The sequence below is a fragment of the Leptidea sinapis genome, chromosome Z, assembly GCF_905404315.1.
Source record: "Leptidea sinapis chromosome Z, ilLepSina1.1, whole genome shotgun sequence".
Taxonomy (NCBI): domain Eukaryota; kingdom Metazoa; phylum Arthropoda; class Insecta; order Lepidoptera; family Pieridae; genus Leptidea; species Leptidea sinapis.
This window is the reverse complement of record NC_066312.1, coordinates 19,233,318-19,256,752: the sequence shown is the minus strand read 5'-3', so window position 1 is coordinate 19,256,752 and position 23,435 is coordinate 19,233,318. Positions and strand designations below refer to the sequence as shown.

Sequence of the window (23,435 nt, the reverse complement as noted above, 5' to 3'; positions counted from 1 at the left end):
TGTCATGAAATTACTTTGGTTTTATATAGAAACCATTAGTTCACTATCTTATTGCTCCATTCAATATGTTAAACTTAATCTATACTAATATTATAAAGAGGAAAGATTTGATTTTTTTTTGTTTGTATTGAATAGGCTCCGCAAATACTGAACCAATTTGAATAATTCTTTCACTGTTGGGTAGCTACATTATCCCCGGCTGATATTAATTAGGGATCCCTACCAAAAGTACAATAATGTAACCCAAGATGTAAAAATATGTACGCGAACGACACCGCTGGGTATATAGTGCTTATAAAGTGGATATTTTTTCTAATATAAATTTTCAATTAGAGTACCCTATTTCTAATTTTAGAACTGACTTTATTAGACTAATGGACATTAATATTTTAGATATAAGGCATTCCAAAATTCCTACTGTACATATATATCTTCATATATATATTTTTTTTGTGCGTATGTTGTAACTGATCTCCTCCTAAACGGCGAAACTTTATGTGTGTCTTCAGTTCGATTCGAGAATGGTTTAGATTCACAATTGAACTACCTCCTAAACCTCCGGACCGATTTTGATGATTTTTTAGTGTGTTCCAGTGAATTTGAGATTGGTTTAGATTCTCAATTCCGTCCATATAATATAATTCTCCTGCTCATTTGTATGTTAGTGAACTCCTCCTAACGGCTGGACCGGTTTTTCAAATTTAAGACGTGTTTAGGTACCTACAGGACGTCTGTCGGGTCCACTCGTATAATGTATATTCAAGCAGTGTGTTAAGCTCAAAACTTATTGAGTGCTTTCTGTACTAATATGATATTATAAAGAGGCAAAGTGAATTGTTTGTGTAGGTAATCTCTTGATCTACTGAAATCATTTTGAAAGTACTGATACCAATAGAAAGCCGCATTATTTGAAGTACTCAAAGTAATCATTCTTACTTTTATTTGATGTACTTAATATTTTAATTTTATCTATATTATTCTCGTTATAATAGAATACGCCTCTATTAATTAATTTATCAAAGATCACATCAATAATTATGCTATTATAGCTTTACAATTCTACTTAATAAATAAAAATAGTAAAAATGAACATGTTTAACACACGATAAATTCTTAGTATAAATCATTGTAAAGCTTGTGAAGCTCTCAACTAGTATTAATATAATATATAGCATAGCTGACCCAGCAAACGTTGTATTGCCGATATTAAAATCGCGATACAAAAGTAACTGTTGAAGTTGTATGTATTTTTTAATGCTGACTCATAATGAAACAAATTTAAAAAAAAATGTCGTGTTGACCACCCTTAACATTTAGGGGGATGATAGACCTACCCAATATGCACTCAAAATTTCATGAGAATCGGTCAAGCCGTTTCGGAGGAGTTCAAGCTTTAACACCATGACACGAGAATTTTATATATTAGATTGACCAGAAAAATGGAAAGACTTCGTTGAAGTCGGAGAATAAAAGTGAAAAAAAAAACGGTCTTACGAACGCTGCCTTAACGATGAGAGATATATTATGATCATTTTTTATATATTATGTTTATGCATGTGGCAGCATTTGAACTTGTGGTAGAAATGAAGTCGCGGGTAACAGCTTGTATGTTAATAAACGCAATATACCCCACGATCCAATAATTATTGTAGCACTTGCACACTCTCAAGCCAAATTGACAATGCTCGATGTAAAGTTATCTTCACTTACGGCCGTCGCGGAAGCTAATAAATTATAAAGGAACAATCCGCTTCTCACTAATATGCCACGTTGCCACCCGGCACGAGATCCTGGCACATAAATCAACACTGAAATAGACCGACGACACTCTCTTCCGCTCGTCAATTGAGATCCTTTAAAAAAATTAATCTACAAAGAGTTTGTCAAAGTGGAGTGTTCATTCTCTATTGCTATAAAAGGACACTTAAGGCCCCGGCGGTTTTTGTTTTTTCATATTAGTTTCCTTTGGATTAGAGACGATTAGGATATTAAATCTGATGCTCTCTGATTTTAGGTAAAGTTCGATCAGTTTTTGAAATAGACACTTTTTAGGCGGGTTGAGCGTTTTATTTTGACGGTATTAGTCCAATGCGAATAAGCCGTCATGGCTAGTAAGTCGGCTGTAATTGACTGAGACTCGCGCTGTGAGTGTGAGTGTTATATATCGTAATATTTACTTCGCTTTGAAGTTATCATCTCTGTCGTGTGTTCTTAAATAGTATGAAAATTTTTATAAAAGGTATTATTACACACCATTAGTTTTTAATCACCAAATTAATGGAATGTATTCTACATTTAACAAGTTAAGAGATCAAAGTTAATATGAGGGCGAAAGCGATATCAAGTTTGCCTAGCGATATATTAGCTGAAACAGGAGTAGGAGCTGCTATAGCAGCAGGTAATCAAGCTCTAAAAGGAATTTGTGCTCTTTTTGTTATTGCCCTCAAAATAATTATTACACTAATAATCTTTATAGAAATCTGTATTTTTTTTTTATTTTCATGAATGGTTGTAGATGTTCAGTAATGGTAACTTGCGTATTGTGTGTTGAATTGGGATTGAAGTAATAAATAAATAAAAAAACTTTCACATACAAAATTTATTTAATCCATATTACTCGTTTAGTTTATTTTATTGCCTCGTTACTCATAAATTGTTGGCAATATTTTATTTCTCCTTCAATGATGTCAATAACTAACTTAAAATATTCCTTACGTGTAGCATATCGAATACATACTCGTGACTTAGTGCCGATTGTTCAAACAATTACCATGTATGCTTCGACGCACGTGCTGCATTAATTAATAGTGGACACTGGGCTTTAAAAAGGTCATTCGTGCATTTTGTCCACAGCCACAGAGTAGCCACAAACAGTTTATTCGTAATGTGTAAGAAAGTTTATATATACCAGCTGACCCAGCAAACGTTGTATTGCCGATATTAAAATCGCGATACAAATGTAACTGTTGATCGTAGATGGCTGAAAATTTGAAGTTGTATGTATTTTTTTATGCTGACTCATAATCAAACAAATTAAAAAAGAAAAAAAATCGTGTGAACCACCCTTAACATTTAGGGGGATGAAAAATAGATGTTTTCCGATTATCAGACCTACCCAATATGCACTCAAAATTTCATGAGAATCTGCAAGCCGTTTCGGAGGAGTTCATAGTTTAACACCATGACACGAGAATTTTATATATTAGATTTGCACAGATCAAACGTTTTGATGGCCCAAGTACTCAACGCAATCATTCTTACTTTTATTTTTTGTATTCGTTTTATTTTATCTATATTATTCGAATAATAATAGAATACTCTATTAATTAATTTATCAAAGGTCACATCAATAATTATGTTATTATAGAATTACAGTGATTGTTCAATTCGAATCTCAAGACGGAGGTTTACAATTCTGCTTAGATAATAAACAGTTGGAAAATGAACATGTTTAACACAAGATAAATTCTAAGTATAGGTAGGTGTTCCATACAGCAATTCTAAACGTTTCACGATAAATCCAACGTATAGTTGCAAATGCATCCTTAATGCTGTAGTTTTAGAAATACTTTCATAAAAATATTAAACAACTGAATCGAGATCTTAACTGTGTCTTTTCTTCATATTCTGCTCGTGACAAAATTAATATGAACTAATTTCCATTTACATTATCTGCATATATTTTTTATTACACGTAAGAGTTTACTCATTTTTAAATTAATGGCCTTTCCGAGAAGCTTGCTCTGTTTTATGTCGCCGTTTTAAAGCTTCTAAGTAAGCACTAAACGCGAAACTCAATTCCTTTTAGTAGGTAAGATCTCGCTAAGTACTTTCATTACGCATCTTCGCTTTCTGTCTCTCATTAAAATTTAATACGATTGGTTTTTAACTTTTATCTATAGGCCTAGAATTGGATTGATCTCTCTATATATCTATCTAAGCTAATACGCACGTTGAAATTACTGGCCAGGGTTATAATATATATCATTTTCATCACTTGTTAGTAAAAATGTATCTATATATACCTACCTAATGAATTTGATATGTGTATTTTTTTCTGAAATTATCTTAAATTTGTATTTTTACAGCCAGTTCTCTCAAATAAATGTCATAATACTTGCGGACTCGACAAATGTTGTACATACGTGTTAAATTTGAAAAATCGGTCCAGACGTTAGGAGATCACTAACATAAGTAGGAGAATTATATGTCGACTGTATTGAGAATCTAAACCAATCTCAAATTCACCGGAACTCTCTAAAAAAAGTCATAAAATCGGTAGTTCACTGAATTTAAACCATTCTCAAATCCACTTGAACACAAACAGAAAATTTCATTCAAATCTGTCCAGCCTTTTAGGAGGCGTTCACACGTACCTACAGAAGAATTATATACATAAAGATAATCAGTTTCCATCAACGAAATATATACTTGTGACATTGTCCACTATTTCCATAGAAGATGCTTCTCTTGAAATATTGAAAATGAAGTATTCGTTACGATCGCTCAAAATGAAACGTGTTTTAGTTGTTATTCACGATGCGGGAGATAAGTGATCACGGTCCGTTGCGAGATGGCAGGAAAATATGACCGATTTCATTGTTCTCTCGCGGCTTCTGGCCTCTGAGAATCACTTGCAACCATCAACAACACGGACGCCACAATCAACGAGCCTTGTCGAAGTTATGGAAAATTGGAACGGATAATTTAGTCAGTTATTGAATGATAAAAAGAGATGCATTACACGCTCTGTAAGAACAATCGCATCCGAGTGTTAACAAAAAGTGTTAGCGAAATCGCAAACGAGATAAGCCAGACTGAATTTATTTTCTAGAAGGTTCTTATGGGCCAATTATTGAATTAGATAATGACGCATTATACCGTCCTAATAAAACGTGTTTTGTGGAATCTTAAATGAGATAGGCTACGTTAGATTAATTATCTATGCGAGACATGTTAATAGTTTCGCCGAGATGCTGACGTCTGATAAAATCGAATGTCGTTGTAAAAGCTCGTTCTTATCCCCTTTGTCTATAATGACGCTTGTCGTACATAATCAGATACTAAATGTTTGCAATAGGTGATCGTTTGTTTTCTTGTACGTCTTATATCTTATCTTAATTTTAACATCTTCAAACCTATCTACTGATAACGACAAATAGCACAGAAAGTCGCCTGTTCTGTTGTTGTGATGTTAGTAATTTTCCATGTGCGTGTTTGAAATTATGCTCGCATTTAAATTGTTAGGTTTACAAAGGTATTATTAGCTTGTTTCTGATGTAAAAGTACACTTTCGCTCCAATGTGCAGCGTTTTTTAGAAAAGTAGAGGCCAAGATTGACGTCCATTTTGATAAGTCCTTTAGTGAAGCCGTATTGGAGTCTGCCTGCCAACCAACGTTTCGCGGTTTGTTATATGCTATTGAATTTAGTAATACTAGGATAGTAGACACAGTAATAATAGAAGACTATAAATTAAACGATTTAATAAAACTATACTAAACTAAATATGTTAAGCGAATTGAAAAGATTTTAATAATACACTGTATAAATTATAATTGTTCATGGCATAAGCAGTTTTTTAAAACGGACTCCCGACCTATCCTATCGGGTCGTAATGTCGTGTTGCAATGCCGTGCTGTCGCCACTATAATGTGGCTTCGCACACCCTGATGCGACGCGTCAGACTGGGACGTCCCGGGGCGAGGGAAGCACGCAGGGTCCCTACGGCGACCCACTGGCGCGGGCGTCTCAATGCTTTCAATAATATATGCGCGATCGTCTCGTAAATTTTGTGACGTCAGCCTTGTCGTTGGTATTGATGAAACAAAGGCACTTAAATTGTTAAAACAAAGGCATTGAAAGGCATAGGCATATTGTAGGCAATTGTTGTAATACATACAAGCTAATTTCCCACAACTCCGTCTGCGTGGACTTCTAAACTGATTTCATGGTTCTTAAAATAATACTGCTTTAATCAGTTATTGAAGCCGTTATTACGGTGTGCTTGGTGTCACAGTATAATTTTTTTGAGCGTGACATACCTACATTGGTATTTTGATACATGTGTGTCCGTGTATGTTCATGTCGTGTCTTAAAAAGTTTTAAGTGCCAAACGCGATAGTTAACCGTTAAAAGTTAAGTGAAAGGATACACCGTAAGATTTTGCATCTTCGAAGTTTATACTGATTAGAGAAATTGAATAATAAAATTTGTATATTATATTCTCATAATATACAAGTGCTGTATATAATTTAAATACCCCGCTCATTGTATGAATTGTTATATATATATATATATATATATATAAATGAATTGCTGTTCGTTAGTCTCAACTTGAGAACGGCTGGACCGATTTGGCTAATTTTGGTCTTGAATTATTTGTGGAACCCCAGGAAAGGTTTAAAAGGTGAATAAATATGAAAGTGTTCGGAATTAAATAAAAACAACAATTTCGTTCTTCCTTTGATGTTTTCCCCGTCGTCTGATATTTGTTTTTATAGACATATTTTCTATGAGAGAATTTATTGACGCACGGTTTGACAGTTCTGCTGTGAAACAATTTCATTACAACAACAGGGAGCATATTGTACGAAATAATTCTTGATGTTATGATATATTATTGACAAATTCATAAACCATTATTTTATTTATTATATATATAGAACAACGTCTGTCGGGTCAACTATTATGTAATAAAATGTCATTGACTCAATTATTTGTTTTGCGAATATATGCTAGGTATTTCGTAATTTAATTAAATATAGGTTCCGGATATAAGTACCTATCCACTATAAATTATATATTAAAACCATCTCTGAAACACGCTGCATCTTATGATATCAGTAGTATTCCGATCAGTTTAGTTGTTTTCGCAGCATAACCGAAGGAAAAAAAAGGCTCTCTATATTTTTAGCATTGATTATAAACGCGGATGTGAGTTTGTTTGATTGTTCGTTTATTTCTTTCGCTTTCACGGCTTAACTATTAGGTATATTATATACAACCGATCATGAAATTTTACATACAATGTGTATATATATCAAGGGCACAGAAAATGATATAGGGTATTTTTGTACCCCGAAATTTTGATGGCGTAAAAGAAACGGGATTATTTGTGATACCCAAAATCGTTTCAAAGGTATGGTAGGCAGAGAATGAATGTAGGATCATTTATGCTATAATATAATATTATCATTGCAATTCTTTGGGTGGCTCAAATGCCTATACACTACTATTTGATCAAAAAGCTTTAAAAAACATATCTTTAAAACTTGTTATGTTTTTCATGCATTATTATCGCTGCATATTATATAGACGAGTGTCAGGCGGTGACCACGCTTTATTTCAAACAACGACAAATGACAAATAAATAGATAAAATAGACGGCAAACGTTGCAAATATGGCGGTCTCAGTGAGTCTTACATCTTTGTGCCGTTTGGTGTCGAGACACTTGGCCCGTGTGGCCCAGAGGCGCGGAGAATGTACAAAGTACTATCTTTCCGCCTCAATAGAGAAAAACAAAAACAAAACCCAATCCAACGCAACGCTTCCACGTAATGATAGTTTTAATTTAATAAAAATAATAATATTAACACACACAAATTATCTTGCACCAAACTAGGCATAGCCTGTATCATGCGTGCAAGAAAACTATATATTTAATACAATATACTTACTTAAACACACATAAATTCATATAAACATCCATGACTCGGAAAGAAACATCCAAATTCATCATATAAATGTTTGCACCTACCGGGATTCGAACCCGGGACCTGTAACTCAGTAGGCAGAGTCACTAACCACTGGTCTATATGGGTCGTTAATATAATCATAGTAATTATAATCATACGTCAATAATAAGTTAAATAATAACATCTAAGTTTTTAAAATAAATTGAAAATAATAATTTAACTCTTAATATATAAATGCTTAGTTCTTAACATCTCCAACCCGTTTAATATCCTTAGATTGAAGTAAACTTAGGCACACGCTACATGTTAATCCCGTTCATTACCACATAGATTAGTTACGTGTAAACAAGGAACTGAGGGTTTATTGCTACGAAGGTGCAACAAATTAGCCATGTTTCCATTTTATTGCAGACGTTTCCTAGCTCTAAGTATAGCGCGCTGGACCGTCCTTGATACATGCAAATGCTAATTAGCCTTTTTGCCACCCGGTTTTAAAATTGTAAATTTATATTGTAACGAGTAAGTTTGTTTTTAATTTCAATCGTTTATTTAGTTATTTATCACATTATTGCTACATTCAAATTCAAATATTTTTATTCAATATAGGACGTGACATTATTTAAAGTAAAAAAAAAACTACCACCCATTCCAATATGAATTCCTCAGGCCTGAGTAGAACGAGCGCAACAAACTCAGCGGGCCTTTTTTTCATCAAAAAATATGTTTACAAAGTAACATTGTGCAATTAAACTTATTATTTAATAGCCTGAGGGCGGTCGCTCCATTCCCGATCTGTGGTATCATTAAGAAAGTCATTTATGTTATAGTAACCGTCACCACACAAACGTTTTTAACAATTATTTTGAATACCGTAATACTATTGTTTTGAACATTTTAAGGTCTCTTTGTTGCTATTCTAATGTAACAAATCGATCAGATTTAAATTCGTAACTAAATTTGCGCTTGTCGGGTTTTGAATATTAAATCTGTAGAAACTGTTCACTGGTTTGGTTGTTCACGGGTTTTATCTTCTAAACCGCAACAGTTCGACAACTGATATTTCGACACAGTAGGTACATTAAGTACCTACTGTTGCCGCTGACATGTATTTTAAAGAAAATGAAAGACTTTAAAGATTCGCAGGCCATTTTGGAGTTTGCATCTTGGTTCTTATTTTTACACGCTTTTTATATTAGCTTAACCTGTTCGTATGTTTGTTTGTAACCGACTCATTTGGACCCACTTTAAATGGCCAGATTTCTTTCAAACTTCATAAATTTATCGACGACCTTTAACAATACATTAATTTGATTCTTTAATTTTTCAATTTGCAAAATAACATTTTTGTTAGTTTATAAAATTTTCAACTATCGTCTATAAGGAAGGAATTGATGTTGATTTTAAATTTCAACCGTTATCTTAAACTGTATTATCTAATATTAAGAAATTTTCGAGTACCAAAGAGAATTTAAATTCAACAATGCAAATAATAGCAAAAAAGAAACTAAAAATGCACGCTTTTATAAATAAACCAAATTTAAACCTATTTTTAGTTCGGTTTTCTTAAAAAGCGTGTTTTTTAGTTTATTTTTAACTACTATTTATTGTGTCATATCGAACGATATGTAACGTAGTTATAGATATAATTTATATATTACGCAATCCTGCACGCGCTAGGTGATTCACTCTTTATTGGATTTTTTATAAAACAATATCGTACTGACAACGTTGTGTTACACTATGGCTGTCTCTGCAGGAATTTTAGCCTTCATTTATTACCTAATTCGATTGAATCTAAAATTTGGTTTAAAAATGGGTCTAATATATATATTAATTATATAGCCTGTAGTATGGGTACAAGACAACGATATATTTGATACAAAATACTTATATTAACATACATAAATACTAATACACATCCATGACTCGGAAACAAACACCCATATTCATCATGTAAATGTTTGCAATTACTGAGCTATATGGGTCCTCAAATATTTATTTAATATAATAAGTATCAACAACGTTTCGCATTGTCTTGCGGTATCTCTTCATAATTTCATATTTCATAATGAGTTGTACCCTATGCCCTTTTCTCTACCCCTGACAATGTTTATAATGATGAGTTGAGTAGTTAAGACGTGAAAGTGAAACACACAAAACAAACATTTGCGCTCACAATGCTAGACAGAATTATATTCATAATTTGTATGTGTATTTATATTACTCACATTTTTTTAATCAGGAAATCGTTAGGTCTTGGATCAAACCTGACGTAGCGTAAATACTATTACAGTTTAATTAATTATTCGCCAAGTACCAAAAAACTGTTAGCATACATACTCAATCTTGATATTAAATCAAACACATCACATTAAGGATGTTATCTTGTCAATATCGACGTCCCTAACAGTGGGACCAATAGTGTAGACATAAATATGTAACGACAGGTGGTAGAGTGGCCATGCTGGGCAACGCACGTCCATTACATTGCCGATAAATGATATAACCCGCTGAATAAGACTATGAACATTCAACCTTATCCTATACACATTAGGTCCATTATTAAATACAATGGTATACTCCCCTTGTGGTAATCTTTTCGCGTCTTCAATCGCGACGCAAGCCCGAAGACGGGAGAATTCGAATTTATTGACCATTAATTCAAAATATTATTTTCACAATATAAGTACTCATTTATTAATTTTGAAATATTAGGTTCCGATTAATTTATATGTGTCTTTAAGATATTTATTATGTATGTAAATATCATCTTTATTTATAATACTAATTTTTCGTTCGAGACGTAGATGCTTTGTTTTTTTTTTATTTTAATAAATTGCAGATACTGTAATACTTTCTATCGTGGTATTGTTTATTGTAAACATATATATTGTTGCAGAATTTGGACGAGGATGACCGGAGTAGTAAAACATCGGTAAGTATAATTTTGGCTCTCGATAGCTGGTTTTTGTTTGTTATATAGATATTAAGGAGACTCTTTTTGCTAAACGCCGAACATACATTATTCGCAATACTAGTTGCTCCCCTTTTTATAATGTATCATAAAAATTCATATATTTATTTAGTGCACTACTACAACTTTGAAAACAAATTGCATTCCGAGGGCGAAGAACAGCACTGGGTGTTTGTCCCAGTATAATTTGATGCACTCTCTCTATATTATTATGACACTAGCTGCTGCACGCGTCGTCGCCTGCGTGGACACATTGCATTTAGTGTGATAATATGTAGCCTATATGTTGTCCCGACCTGTGTTTATATTAATGCGATATTAGAATTGATTCTATTCAGTAGTTTAAACGGGCAAACAGACAAAGATTTTATAATAAATAAATGTGTTTGTTTAGTGATTTGAATAATCTACAGTCGACTTCTGCGTGGACGCTTTAAAGCAGCAAAAATATATATGTCAGCGTCTAGAATGACAATATATGGCCTATATCTAGTCTCGACCTCTTGTTAAAATTGCAAAATTTCAATTAAATCTATTCAGTAGTTCGCCCGCCGCCGGACCGCACCAAATTATCGCGCACTCGGTTGTTTCGCACCACTATAAGACCCAATCGTTGGCTTTTTATTACTACCTATCAAAATGTTTCCGTATCCGCTTACACGCAACGCAAAAAAGGAGCTGGGTCGCTTACCAGCGCTTGTGCCCGCATTAAACGGGTCTATTTGATCAACAATAACGCTTAAATTATTAGACCGAGAGCAGTGAGTCCTATATCAATTTTTTAAGCAACTCAAATATTATTATGAAATTAAAAAAAAAGATGGGTTCATAATAGTAGTTTTCGCAAAATTTGAAAATAAAGCGCCAAGATGTGCTCAAATACTGTAATAAATAAACTGTTTCCCTTCGACTATCACAAAAAGACTGTTATTTGCCAGCTGTGTTATACTATTAGTTACCCTACACTTGTTGATGTTGATATTCAAAACTGTAGCGGAATTTGGCGCGACTCTTTAAATTTCGATTTTAAAAAAACTGAAGTGGCAATCCGTGAATTAACCCCTTTGCGTTTTGTGGACGGGTCTAACGAAGAATCATCTAAAAACTTTAAAAATATCAGGGTGTGTGGAACTAGTATAGCTAAAAACATAATTTTTGTCTAGTTGGAGCAAAAGGAAAATGATCCTTTAGATCCGAGACAGAAACAGTGGATACTCTGTGCTGCAAGAGGAGATTATCATATGCTGGCGAAGATGTGCAAAGAGAATCCCAAGCTAGCCAAGACAAAGGTGAGTTGTTACTAATCTATATATGCCAAATGTGACCGTACAAATATGAGGGCGTAGAATTGTATTTTTTTTTAATTTAATGAGGGACCATAGACTAGAATAAGCAAACAGTATTAATTTGTAACATAATATATCTGGTGTTTTTTCTGTGCAAGTGAACATGAGTTTTTGGAATGGCCGATCGAGACAGAAACTAAAAATCAGCATCAATATCATACTTATATATACTATATAATATATACTAGCGTATAGACAAAGCGTGCGAGAAAGAAGAATATCACTTACGGAGATATATCCAGTTAGCGAATCTATAGATACTGTAACCGATTTCGATTTAACAAGTCGTAAAAAGTCAGCCGTGCTTGAAATTAACCTCTTGTACTTTAAATATTATACTTTGGACTCTCATGTCGTCTATACGCTAGTAAATTACCTATGTTCTACCTCCCAACACTCATGACGGCGTAAAATTGTATTTTTTTTAAATATTGCGAGTGGAAGTGTCATTGGACTAACAGTAAACAGCATCAACTTTTAATATATTGCTTGTCTTGCAAGTGCGCATGACTCTTTGATTGGTCGATCGAGAGAGGACCAAAAAATCACCATCAAGAAAGATTTAGGGGTTTTTTTTTAATGAAAATTAGGGACAAGACGAACAAGGCGTTCAGCTGATGGCAATTGATACGCCCAGCCCATTACAATGCAGTGCCGCTCGGGATTCTTGAAAACCCCCAAAAATTCTGAGCGGCACTACAACTGCGCTCGTCACCTTGAGACAAGATGTTAAGTGTCATTTGCCCAGTAATTTCTTCAACTGCTTCACGGCAGAAATTGGCGCCGTTGTGGTACACATAATCTAGCTGGCATCCTGTGCAAAGGAGCCTCCCACTGGTAAGATCTATAGAGCAGACTTAGGCTTTGCTCAGACTTTACTTGCCTTAAACATAGCTGAGTGTGATAAAACGAGTCCTGATTATTGCATTGGGCTGTCTCAGCTTAAGCTGGGCATAATTTCAGCTGTCAAAAACGAAATCAAAGGTTACGCTAAGCTAACACTCAGCTAAGTTTTATGTAAGTAAAGTCTGAGTACGCTCTATTGATCGCAGACGTAATGATACGTGGTAATGATTTAGTTACGTTTGCCAGCGGTATGTGTATACGCGTATATCAAACTCGTCGCGTCAGCGAGGGCAATGAGCACATTTTCAAAAGGTGTGCTTCTAATTGGCTTTCGTGAATCGAGAAACGGCGCCGTCAACTCACCCCCTGCCGCATGCTATCTTGACGTATCATCTACGTCCCTTTTACTTTACGAGCCGTCTCTCAACTCGCTTTTTTGTCGACTATTGCTCATCCTCTACTGCAAGAGATTCTATTGAAATGCTAAGTGTGTAATTGTTTTAATACAAACAAATTTGTTATTTTTAAAGTTACCTCCCTCACTTCTGGGATTTATTATACTTATTAAATTTGTAACTAAAGTTTATGAACGATTCGGGTTCCGCCCGAGCGCTCTTTCCAACTGAGCCAACCGTTCGAGTATGCATGGTTCTTATATTTTGGTATATCATGTTCAACTCTCAGGTTGTGTCTCCATTTACTGGGTCTACTTTATAGTAGATAACCTGAACAACTGAAATTGACTTGATGTGTCGCTCTTTCAAATGAAACTAATTTGTTATTTTTAAAGTGATATTGCTCATTCGAGTCCCGCAACGTTCATAAATTTTGATTTAATACAATATCTGAACTTGAACCATCTCGTTGTAAGACGGATTCTAGTATGTAATTAGTAGTTTAATTCTCCGCTGGGTGATGCAGATATAAACAGCAACAACAACAACAACAACAGATATAACAAGCAGATTGACATCTTGTAGCGCTGTTCCAATACTGTTTTGATACTGTGTTTTTACTATCAAGACTCTTTTGGTACAGTAGTACGAGTTCAAAAGACCACAAGCCGTACGGGAAAATACAGAGGTGTCTGTAATATGAATATACAGAGAACTGACGAGGCTTTTTGACTGCATATGCTTCCGAACTATGAAAGCATATCAAGTTGTGGATACCGAACTAGCTTTTAATAATTGTAATTATTAATGACACGACGATAAGAATATTAATAAAAACTGGCAGTTATAGAGACTGCCGGTAGAAGTGAAAATTAAGAACTTTTAGTAATAAAATTTGAAATTTCATAATGTTTAAAAACAATTTATGTTTAAAACTTATTAATCAAACAAAAACATTATTTCAACAATGCACAGTATATCAACATTGAACTTTTCACTAACGGCCGTTTCCAATATACTATCTCAGTTAGAGATAAATTACTACCTTCTACTGTCAGTAATTAGCTGTCAATAATCTGAAGCTGTCCCAATATATCCAATATGTCATTCTTATCGCCTTATATTGGGACGCGTGAATTGCAATTTCCATACAAACTTCTATCGCTGGTAAGCCATACGCCGGCCGTCCTATTGACATACAGCGTGTACGGATAAGGTGAGTTACCGTCGATAAATTTATTGGGACAAATAAGTCAACGATAGTTACGATTTGTTATCTCAAGTAAGAGGTAGACTGAATATTGGAAACGGCCGTAAATCTATTCCATTTCACTTATAAGATGTATATCTTACAGCACTAATGTTGCACAATACGTCAGCAGCATAGCTACAGATATACTGTTCTCATAACAGTTTGTAGTCATTTCGTTGACGCGAACTGACGAGATTTCACCAATCCAAAAAGTGACTTACTATATATATTTATAATGTCATAGTTATTTTTTTAAATATTTATTAATAAGTTTTCCTCTAGCAAATAGCCCAACAAAAAGTGCTATAAGCTGCTAAATAAGTTTTCACTTCAAAAAAAGTTTTCAGTACGGAGACTAAAAGCGTTGTAGATTTAATGATCATCGAATTGCATTTTTTTTTTATGGAATAGGAGGACAAACGAGCGTACGGGTCACCTGGTGTTAAGTGATCACCGCCGCCCACATTCTCTTGCAACATCAGAGGAATCACAAGAGCGTTGCCGGTCTTTAAGGAAGGTGTACGCGCTTTTTTTGAAGGTACCCATGTCGTATCGTCCCAGAAACACCGCACAAGGAAGCGCATTCCACAGCATTGTAGTACGCGGAAGAAAGCTCCTTGAAAACCGCACTGTGGAGGACCGCCACACATCCAGATGGTGGGGATGATATTTTAACTTGTGGCGAGTCGTGCGAAGGTGGAATTCGGCGGCAGGAATCAGGTTAAACAGCTCTTCGGAACACTCCTCGTGATAAATGCGGTAGAAGACACACAATGAAGCGACGCCAAGTGATCCAGCCGTTCGCAGAGCACTGCATATAAGATTAGGACAATTTTAATTGATCATCCGTATTTAGTAATGCTTTGATTAAGTTTTATATGACATCCTGGCGCTGAGACGTCGGTCGGGAGTACATTACTTTTATTGTGTACGCTATAAAAACTGTAATGATAGCCTTCGTATTTATTGATTCGTTGTAAATCAAGAGTCGACTCAATTGGATTTGTGTTTTATAGCTATCCGTTCGTGGCATTGTGAATAGTAGTTAAATTAACTTAATGAGAGTAGCCCGACTATCTGAATAGGGTTGAGTGTTTTTGTGCTGTCGCTGATTCACCTGGTGGCAAGTGATCACCGCTGCCCGTGTTCACTTCTATAGCCGGCCTTGAATGAGAATGTGCGTGTTCAGTGGTTTTAACTAAAACATTTAATACAAGGTATTTAAAAAATGATCCGGTTTTGCTTTAAATTGAAATTAGATATGCGATAAAATAAATACGACAATCGGCCACGTTAACTGAAATAAAATGATAAAAAGTTAATATATAACATAATTTGCATTGATAAAAATATAGTAATCATTAGAAGTGCAGTTTATTTTATATTTTTTATAATACATGAAATATTTTTTTTTTGGAAAATCGTAGACGTTAATTAAGAATACGAATTTAAAATATGTCACCATGCCTATGTTGAAAACAGTATATTTAAATGTAAAATTGACATTTGAGACGTTTTACAAAATAATTTAGTTACATAACTCTAGCTAATAACCTTGCGCTTCGCTTCACATAAACAAATACCAATACAAACTTTCATATCAAAATTTCAAATCTTTTAGTTAATAGCGGAAATTGTAGAATTTCGATCCTTTCAATAATTTATTTCATTTTTCCCTGTTCTTGTAATGAAAATTGTCACAGCATAATTTTTTTCACATAGAATTTGAAAATTAAAGATATTAACAGTCACGAATCCAAAAAAAAAAACTGTCCTATCTCTCAATTTAGATCAAACTGCACAATTAATGCGGACAAACAACGTAACAGGAAATTTTTATATATAAAGATTAATCATCATCATCAGCCGGAAGACGTCCACTGCTGGACAAAGGCCTCCCCCAAAGATCTCCACGGTGATCGGTCCTGCGCTGCCCTCATCCAACGTATTCCGACGATCTTGACCAGATCGTCGGTTCATCTTGTGGGGGCCTACCAACACTGCGTCTTCCGGTACGTGGTTGCCATTCGAAAACTTTTCTGTTCTACCGGCGACTAATTTAAAGATTAATATGATTTAATCAGTAAACTCCGACTGCTCTGTAGTTACTGACGTAGTGATCGCCGAATAGCGTACTCTGTCCTCTCGTACCGCTTCTTCCTACTTGTGTCGCCTATCTATCGCTATAGTTTTTTACTCGCCCTGATCAATAACAAATTGCCTTATATTAAAAGTGACAAAGCAACACGATTTTGCTAGTTTCGTTCATTTACAACTAAATTAGGAAAATTTCAATGACCTAGTTGTACTTACTATAAGCATTTGCGATTAAAACAATAATTATGTCAAATGCGTTGGTTATAAAAACGAGAACAGATGAGTGACAGAATGTTATTATTAAACAAATTCTAAATATCATAAGAGCATTCAGTATTAATCTTCGCCAGCTCAACCGGGACACGCATATAATGATAATATAAAATTTGTCCCCAATTAGCCCATCAGTGCGTCCTCAGCACATAACATCTGCTTTGAAATCTCGAGAATCGTCTGTTTTCATTCTCTTATACCGGGACTTAATAAAGTAACAGTAAATATTGTCAGACAATATGTAACACGTGTTCGCTACTGTACCACCGTCGCTTGACATTTTGTCGTCTCCGAACTAAAAAACACTTTGATGATTATTTTCGTATTTGCTTCGGCCGCTGACAGAGTTATGGCTCGATGTCTCTGCTGTTCCTCCGTGTGTCATATTAAGGTCTTTCTCTCTCTCTTCGCGACTTGGATATGTGCATGTTCGTATTTGAGTGATACAAATGTTTACGGTGAGTTATCTTGAGATTGCGTCTATTAATAGAACTTGTAGCAAAAATATATATTAGAGGTTATAATTTTTTAATGGGACAGTTCACGAATATCACCCAATAATCGTTATATAAGCACAATTAAAAGTATACTTCAATTCTATTAGCGTTAAATGTGGATATTTTAAGACGTCCTGGAGATAATTATATCGTTTTGTTATTTACGTCTAATATCATTTTGTAACTTGTCAACTTCACAGGGAATTGCTAATCTGGAATTGTAAAGATATGGCGTGTATTGTGGGCTTTACACAACAAAAGAGTAGAAACAGAAAATTGTGATATGCTTGTAAACTTCCTTAGAGTGTGAACTAAATGTACTTTTAGCTCCTACAAAATATTGATGGCAAAAATGCCTTGCTCACTTTTTTTTATATAATATACTAGAGGGCGTGCAACGAGGTATTTCGACCATAATTCATACAACCATATGACGCGAGTTTTTTTTTGTAGAGCAGGATAAATAATCTAAGTTGTTTAGTATTTAATTTTGTATAATTGTATATTTGTATAAATATCTGCCATTTATCGGGAATCCTGACCCATCGTTTGAGATTCTAAGATTAATGAATGACTGATTGAATTTTTAAATATATTTAATACATGTAATAATGTTATTTATTTTAGCTCTCTGCACTTATTCTCCATGTAATCGCAATATGCCAATCAATTATATATGTATATGTGTAGGTACATACAACAAACATAATATACAAGTCACCTATTCGATCTTCGTAAGATCTATTTTTTACATTAAGTTAATGAAGTCCAGTCAAAATCCAAAAAGTGCGGGGGTTATGGTTTATGACAGTTGTGTTGAGGCACTTCATCTTCATTAAGCTTAACTGCATAGAAAAGGTCTTTGTTTTGGTTTTAAGATTTTACCTTTTAAAATTAACTTCATCGTATTCACGCATTCAACTTAGCGTTCCTCCCAATAAACTCTTGATAATCTAATATACGTACATAAGCACATCAATGAATTTTTCAGAAGTGATCATTGTAACAATACCAGGATCTATAGAACAAATGTATACTATTTGGCTAAGCCACTTTAGAAGGCTAAGTATTTCGTTGAGTGAAAAACACTAATACAGAATTTGTTTCTGTGGTAGTGTCTATAGTATAAATGACTTTATAATCGATAACGCACCTCGGGAATATAGCCGTGGCTATTTAATGAAATAAATTTATATGCAAAAAAATGTTTGCTTGTTGGTGGTTGTTTCTGGTTTTCATTAATCATTTCCAAATATATTTCAATACTGGTAAGTCGATGTACGAATATTTATACCAAAATTGATTCACTTTTGTTTACATATTTGGAAGGATCTTTAAGTAGGTACTTATTGCATTCGTAGGCCGCAAGTGTTCGTCAACGGATACTACGTGCATCTGAATTATCTCAAACAGCCGACCAAACAAGCTCTTAAATATGTCATCAGTGCTTCCTATTTAAACAGCTATGATATTTATTAATTGAGAGACGACCGCCCGGAGTGTTGTTATATATCCGCCCTTGCTAAATTCTTGACATTTCAGTTGTACCTTACACTTATTTCGAGATGAGCCACGTTTAATGTTCTGATGGTAAAAAGTTTACGGCTTCGCTTTTAAAAATATTTACTAGAAATAAACACTAGTATATTCAATATGCTTATGATCGTCTCTACTTTACTTTTTTTTAAGGAAAAGGAAGACAAATGAGCGTACGAATCATCTGGTGTTAAGTGATCACCGCCGCCCACATTCTCTTGCAACACTAGAGGAATCACAGGAGTGTAGTCGGCCTTTAAGGAAGGTGTACGTTTTTTTTGAAGGTACCCATGTCGTAGTTCCTTGAAAACCCCACTGTGGAGAACCGCCAAACCTCCAGATAGTGGGGATGATATCCTAATTTGTGACGTGTCGTGCGAAGGTGGAATTCGGCGGCAGGAATCAGGTGAAACAGCTCTTCCGAACACTCCCTGTGATAAATGCGACATCTCTACGCAACGCCAAGTGACCCAGTCAGAGATGACAGCAATACTCCATGTGTGGCCGGACCTGCGCTTTGTACAGCGCTAGAATGTGGGCCGGCTGGGAGTATTGCCGTGCTCTAACAATGACGCCCAGTTTCTTCTACACCAATTTGGGTTTGCCGTTCATATAAATGCGGAATTGGCAATCTCTCGTGATTTCGAGACCCAGTATCCCGATACTTGGCGAGTCTGTAAGATAAGTGTTGTCCAAGAACGCTGATACGATACTATTGATGCGGTTTCAATTTTTTTGCTAGCTTCTTATTGCTATTTAAATCAACAAAAGAATACAACTCTTAAGTATTTGCAACATTTTAAATCCGCACTATCGTTTACAAAACAAAACAAAACTAGAGGAATATCTTGCAGTTTATCTATTTGAGATAAGCACGGTTTTTTTGTGTCCCTATCCCAGGACCCGACAGACTTATTGAACAAAATACCTCTCTCGTATTACAAATACGACAACCTGGTTTCGATAAAATCTTGTAAAGAGAATATATGAATCATCGATAAGTACAGTATAGTTTAAACGTTGTTTTAATGCTGGCAGTTTTAATAATAATTTTGGTAAGATTTATTCTGTTCATGGAAAATCATACCAATTACTAGGTCCATATTTTATAAATGTATTAGAAAATTGATGGTAATTCTTTGTCTAACTAAAGTCATAGCTGTCGACAAAATTCGCTTTGTTAATATATTTCATTAAAATATAATACAATCATGATATCTTAAACTTGATCGATCGGTATGCGTTTCTAGCACTGGTCTCCACTTCGATGTAATATCCGTTTTCTCCAAATCTAGGTGTTGTTTTTAATCGACTTCAAAAAGGAGGAGGTTATCAATTCGATCGGTATTTTTATTTATTTATGTACACCGATTACTCTGAGACTTATGATCCGATTTACGTAGTTCTTCTTTTGTTTGATGCGAAATAGATGCCATTTGGTCCCATAAAAATTTTACATAGTTTGGCCCGGTTTTCATTTCATGAACATTTATATGAAAATTTTCGTCTACCTGGATGACATAATTGTTTCTGTGTACGGCTTTCTTTTGTAGTTTTCATTCAGGTTGATTATAATATATATTATTATTAACTGATACTAAAACGTAAAAAATAAAAAAAAACTACGTTTAAAAAAACCGACTTCAAAAACTGAGAAGTATCGAATAACTAAAAAAATTATTTAATACTCCTCTTATGCAAACCTTTACCTTTAATATTGATAAAATAGTATTATTTGTATGTACTACATATTGATAGCTTGGAAGTCGGTGTCGGAGAAATCGATTTTAGTAAAATAAATTATAGTTTTTCTGCCGTTTCAATAAATCTCAATGTGGCAATAAATTATCGCTTCAGTGTCTATAAAATAATTGAGTTATCATCGTGGATTGATGCGAAGATGGATAAGCACGTGACATGAAGCACATAAATTTAGTTTTACTTCACTTAATTTATTTTTTATTCTTATTTGTACAAAATATTTGTTGTAATATCTACACCTACAGGCCTAAGCCTAGATCTTAGCAGTCTTTGAATGCGCGAAGTAAAAAACGCGTAGGTACTAAATGAATATACATGTTGCTAACTCTCACGGAACTTCAATTCTAGCTTTTTTTAACACGTGGTTCACGTGGGGTAGCAAAAAAATTCTTCCAAAGATCTAAAGCAATTTTTTATGGCGATTCAGAAAAACGATGCGTAAAATTAACAAAATTGACATGCGTAATAAATAGGCTAACCTTAAAACGTACTACTGAGTGCGTTAAACTTAATAAACTGCCAGTCAAAATCTATCTTAAGTCTTTGGTAGTAAAACGGATTCATGTTTATCGTAATAGTTATTTAATATAACTCACATAACGAGCGTGTAATCGTCTTGATAAAGATATGTTTGTTCAATAAAGAATGAAAGCTTAGCTTTATTATGCTTGATTTACGATACCCGCGCAGCCTTCCCGATCCGAATAATTAAAACAAAATTGAGGTTTGTTAACAAACCTCAAATTAAATTAATAAAACTAAATGCGATTGTATATTATGCGCGTATTCAAATAAAAGGCTAATCGCTGTGTATAAAATTGTTTTTGCCATTGGAGGTTTTAATCGATTCGGTGCCGAGAAAGTATTTAGTATTTAAAACTGGCAAAGCTTATAGCATAAAAGTAAAACCCTTGTGATGTATGTAGGTACACATGAATTAACTCGTTTACCCAACAATAAGTGAGCTCTATTATCGTTAGGCGGTGAAATGAATAAAAAATTAAATTCTCCGTGCTTAGTTTTACAGAGCCGGGTTAAGATAAATCCCCGTGGTCTCATTTTTTACACATGTGTTTAGACTTGAGAGAGATTCAATTTCACAGCAAAAAATATTTCTAAACATTTGTCTAAGATTTCGGTTGCACGCGCTATTAACGCCCAGTCGACGGTGGGAGTGTCGTTGCGGAAAGCAATTTAAATCCTGATTTATTCCAGACCGAGACATCGGGCACCGTTGACATCTCTCATTCTAATTAAGACACTGATTTTACCCGATGATTTATGCACGTTGAGATTTACTTGCCATTTAATTGAACAGCTGATGGCTTTTATCTCACTAGGATCTAAGATTGGTCTAAATTAAGGCTAGCGTTATATTTTTACCTACACCCTTATCCTATGATTGGAGCCTTGTCGCCTTTTAACTTGTGAAGTGAAGCACAACGGCTACAAACTTAAAGTATGCTTTTGTTTTTTTGTCGCTTTCAATGGGTGTGCTAAGTTCTCAAATGTGTTCAACGGCGCCAACACGTTGCAACCCGAGATCCGTCTCCGCGCCTCATTTGACCCAACCGTAGACGGCGCGCGTTGTTTATGTGTCCGATGCGGAACCTACAAATGTATTTCTATATTATACAGTTTTCTGGTATGTCATCCATCATGAGTATCGAATTCATTGACACTAAATGCGGTAAAGGTTAGTCGTGGCTGCCCTATATTATTATGTTTATGAATGTTATCTTTTTGTTCACTATGACTCACATAATTGTTTGTAAAGTGTATTATGTTTCACACTAGGGTATTATCTAATACTTATCTTTCCCTGAGTGTTGATTGTACAAATTTATAGCTAATCTAGGCTTAAATATCACTCATTCAGTTTACCGTAAACTATTCGGTGATTCTCATTCTTTACCTTTTCGAAGAATGTATCAAGACCAGAGAAACTTGTGCCGAATGATATTGTAGACTATCTTCTCTTGCAACTTAGGTGGAGTTATGAGGACCATTCCAGTACCAATTAGTTTAACCATCAAACAACAAACGGAGGTTTTGTATTTTAAGATTGCTAGAACTTTTGTTCAATCACTTAAACCAATCAACCCATATGTATAATAGGTTTTCAAACGAAAGCTTAATATAAATTTAAAGGTAGTTTTTTTAGAACATTCATGATGATATTTCAAGACGCAAGAGAACAAATTGTAAAATTGACAGTGAAACAATGAAGTAACATGCAGTGAAACCGATAAAACAGTGGACCTAAATACATTGTTTAGGCGCGCCGCGTAGCATAAGGCACTTGCACGATTGCAAGTCACTCAAACAATAAGTGATTTCCAACACGATGACGTTGCGTTATTATAATAGTTGTTTGTTTAGTAGATCTACCTTACTCGTGTATCGAGCTAATCATATATGCCCATAGTTTTGTTTTTATAGGGATGTTTTATTATAGAGTTCATGGGCGTGTGATGTTAGCCACAATCAAATTTGAAAGGGACAGCTAAGCGTTTTGTTCGCTTCGTAATTTAGTACTGGCGCCAACAATGATGTGCATGAAGAAGAATATGACCTTTACTTTCGACGCCTTCAGTGGCTCTTTTGGAATCCTGCAAAAAGTAGTTCTTATCAGGGTTCCCTGCTATAGGAATTTGGTAAGTTTGTCGCGGTCGTTTTAATCATATTACATAAGACTATAAGTGCGATGTCTTTAATTCCACGGTTTTTCGCCGCATTTATTTTAGTTTTGTTTCTTCTGG

The 23,435-nt window shown here is 34.5% G+C and overlaps 1 protein-coding gene across 2 annotated transcripts in view; it reads left to right on the top strand.

Moving 5' to 3' along the window:
* The window catches only part of LOC126978443 (ankyrin repeat domain-containing protein SOWAHB-like), a 59,689-nt gene that overhangs the window by 19,273 nt on the left and 16,981 nt on the right, over positions 1-23,435 (top strand). For both annotated transcript variants that reach the window (XM_050827235.1, XM_050827236.1), the window contains exons 3-4: positions 10,596-10,631; positions 11,834-11,959. In XM_050827235.1, the coding sequence (XP_050683192.1) occupies positions 10,596-10,631; positions 11,834-11,959 (162 nt within the window). The remainder of the gene's footprint in view (positions 1-10,595; positions 10,632-11,833; positions 11,960-23,435) is intronic.